General features: G+C 47.8%; 1 protein-coding gene across 1 annotated transcript; it reads left to right on the plus strand.

Annotated features, from left to right (window-relative positions):
* Positions 1–1823: 1823 nt before the first annotated feature.
* LOC148006385 (endogenous retrovirus group K member 104 Pro protein-like) lies at positions 1824–2576 on the plus strand. Its single transcript, XM_087655372.1, has one exon. The coding sequence runs from the start codon at positions 1824–1826 to the stop codon at positions 2574–2576; it is 753 nt and encodes a 250-aa protein (XP_087511498.1).
* Positions 2577–3651: the final 1075 nt, after the last annotated feature.

Genomic DNA, 3651 nt, shown 5'->3' on the forward strand with positions numbered 1-3651 from the left:
CTAAGCCGCCAACGTTCCTGGCCCATCATGGGATCCTCACAGTCTGTGGTCACAGCCTTGGAAACAGTGTTAAAGCAGAGGAACATCAAAATTGGAGGAGGAACACTTAAAAACTTTGTGAAGGAGGTGGAGAGGGTGGCGCCTTGGTTTGCCTGTTCAGGCTCGTTTACGATTGCCTCATGGAACAAACTTGGAAAAGACCTGGACAGAAAATTGGCGGAAGAGGATCTGCGCCTAGGGACCAAAGCTATATGGAAGCTGGTTAAGAATTGTTTAAAGGATGAAACGTGTAAGGCAGCAGTAGTAGAAGGACAGGCCACTCTCGAGGTAGTCCGGGAAAGTCTGTCAGAAACCGAACGTAGTGAGAGGTTGGGCGCGCGCAAGAAAAAAGACGTCCTAAGAAAGAAAAAGTGCCCTCCCGGTAAGTCCAAAGACAAGGGAGCGTTGAAATTTTCAGATTCCAGCACTTCCTCCTCTACACATAAACCAGGAGGGGGAGCCAGCCTATATCCTGTGAAAGAGCTAGAAGCGCTGAACCTTGACAGTTCTGAAAGCTCTGAAAATAAAACCTTAAACTCAGAGGAGGAGGCTGAGCTAGATGAGGAAGCAGCTAAATATGAGGAGGAAAGATATTACCTCGATGAATGTAGGGGAAGTAATAGAAGCCTTCTAGCGCGGCCGCCACCAACGGCGCCTCCTCCATATGAGACACGCTCACGCGCCTTCTCACTAGTCCCCGAGAGGGTGAGAAGAAAGCTGAGTATGACATTTCCTATCTTTGAGACTCCGGAGGGAGGACGGGTCCATGCCCCTGTTGAATATAATCAGATTAAGGAATTAGCGGAATCAGTTAGAAATTATGGAGTCACGGCCAACTTTACTCTAACACAACTCGACAGGTTGGCCATGACAGCATTGACACCAGCTGATTGGCAGATGATTGCTAAGGCAGCCCTTGCCAGCATGGGCCAATACATGGAATGGAAAGCGCTCTGGTATGAGGCAGCCCAAACACAGGCCAGAGCAAATGCTACGGCCTTAATACCTGAGCAACAAGAATGGACTTTCGAACTCTTAACAGGACAGGGCCGCTTTGCAGCTGATCAGTCTGCTTACTACTGGGGCGCCTATGCTCAGGTCTCCAGCACGGTTATTAGAGCCTGGAAGGCACTGTCCAGGAGAGGAGGGATTGATAATCAACTTACAAAAATCGTTCAGGGACCCCAGGAAAATTTCTCAGATTTTGTAGCTAGAATGACAGAGGCTGCAGGACGAATCTTTGGCGATCCTGAACAAGCAGCACCACTAATAGAACAGCTCGTTTTCGAGCAAGCCACCCAGGAGTGCCGAACAGCCATAGCCCCCCAAAGAAATAAAGGGCTACAGGATTGGCTTAGAGTTTGCAGGGAACTTGGAGGGCCCCTTACTAACTCAGGCCTGGCGGCTGCCATTCTCCAGTTCCAGCTACGCCCCGTTAAAGGGACGGATAAAAGATCATGCTTTCAATGTGGGAAAACAGGCCATCTAAAAAGAGACTGCAGGATGACAAAAAGAGACAGGGGGTCTGCAACCCTCTGTGTCCGATGTGGCAAAGGCTACCATAGGGCTGACCAGTGCCGATCAGTGAGAGACATTAAAGGCAATCTACTCCCTCCTTTGGAGACTCGACCTAATGAGATGTCAAAAAACGGGCTGGTGGGCCCCCGGTCCCAGGGCCCTCAAAGATATGGGAACTGCTTTCACAGGGCCACGACCCCGGCAGAGGAGGTCCCCCAAGAGGTGACACAAAATTGGACCTGCGTGCCGCCTCAGACTTCTTTCTAATGCCCCAGATGGGCATTCAGCCAATTCCTGCTCAGACTGTGGGACCTCTACCCCTGGGAACCATAGGCCTTGTCCTTGGGAGAGGATCTCTCGCCCTACAAGGACTGATAGTCCATCCAGGCCTTGTTGAAGCTCAGCGCTCTCTTGATATTCAGATTCTTTGTTCAAGTCCCGATGGGGTTTTTTCCATAAGTAAAGGAGATAGAATAGCACAGTTATTACTCCTTCCGTGCTTCCAGGCCACGATACAGGATACCAAGGGACCCATGCGGTCCACTGGTCATGATTCGGCATATTTGGTGGTTCACCTTAACAACCGCCCAAAATTGAGCTTAGAAATTAATGGAAAGAAATTCGAAGGCATACTGGATACTGAGGCTGATAAAAGTATAATTTCCTCAAAATGGTGGCCTCAATCATGGCCTACCACAAAATCTTCTCACTCACTACAAGGATTAGGCTACCAGTCATGCCCTATGATCAGCTCTGCCACTCTAACTTGGACAACTGCCGATGGCCGACAGGGACAATTTATTCCTTATGTACTTCCCCTGCCCGTTAATCTTTGGGGGAGGGATGTTATGCAGACCATGGGACTGACCTTATCTAATGAATACCCCCCACAAGTGGCCCACATGATGTCAAGAATGGGCTATAAGGAAGGGAAAGGCCTAGGGCGATTAGAACAGGGTTGTCTCACGCCCATTGAACCGATCGCCAACCCCCATAAACAAGGCCTGGGTTTTTCCTAGATGCCATTGGGGCAGCACGACCCATACCATGGAGGACGGAGGACACAGTGTGGGTTCCCCAATGGCCATTAACCTCTGAGAAATTACAGGCAGCTACAGGACTGGTGGATGAACAATTAAGATTGGGACATTTGGAGCCCTCTACCTCTCCTTGGAACACCCCAATTTTTGTAATAAGGAAAAAATCAGGAAAATGGCGACTACTCCATGACTTGAGGGCCATTAACGATCAGATGGAATCCCTTGGACCCATTCAGCGGGGCCTTCCTATACTCTCGACCCTACAAAAAGATTAGAATTTGGTAATAATAGATATCAAGGATTGTTTTTTTCTCTATTCCTCTTTACCCCCCAGATAGGCCCAGGTTTGCTTTTACTGTCCCATCAATTAATCATATTGAACCTGATAAAAGATACCAGTGGAAGGTCCTACCTCAGGGCATGGCCAACAGCCCTACGATGTGTCAGTTATATGTTCAGGAAGCCCTCAAACCAGTCAGGGAGACCTATCCAAATTTACTGTTAATCCATTACATGGATGATATATTGATGTGTCATAAAGACTTAGAATTACTCAAACAAGCCTATTCCTTATTACAAAAAACCCTTAAACAATGGGACTTACATATTGCTACAGAAAAGGTCCAAATTGCTGACACAGGTCATTTTCTAGGATCCATTATTTTCCCTCATAAGATTATACCCCAGAAACTGGAAATCCGTAGAGACCACCTCCATACTCTTAATGACTTTCAGAAGCTCTTGGGAGATATCAACTGGTTGAGACCATTTTTGAAAATCCCTTCCGCGGAATTAAAACCTTTGTTCGAAATATTGGAAGGGGACGGCCACATCACCTCCCCTCGTGTGCTAACTCCCGCTGCAACCAAGGCCTTACTAAAAGTAGAAGATGCCATAAAACAGGCCCAATTGCAACGCATTGATTGGTCTCTACCTTTTTCACTCTGTGTACTAGATACCAAGGATTTACCCACTGCCGTTTTATGGCAACAAGGTCCACTGTTATGGATCCATCCACATGCTTCCCCTGTGAAGATTATTGATTGGTATCCAG

Source organism: Rattus norvegicus, chromosome 3 (genome assembly GCF_021556685.1).
Source record: "Rattus norvegicus strain SHRSP/BbbUtx chromosome 3, alternate assembly SHRSP_T2T, whole genome shotgun sequence".
NCBI classification, from domain to species: domain Eukaryota; kingdom Metazoa; phylum Chordata; class Mammalia; order Rodentia; family Muridae; genus Rattus; species Rattus norvegicus.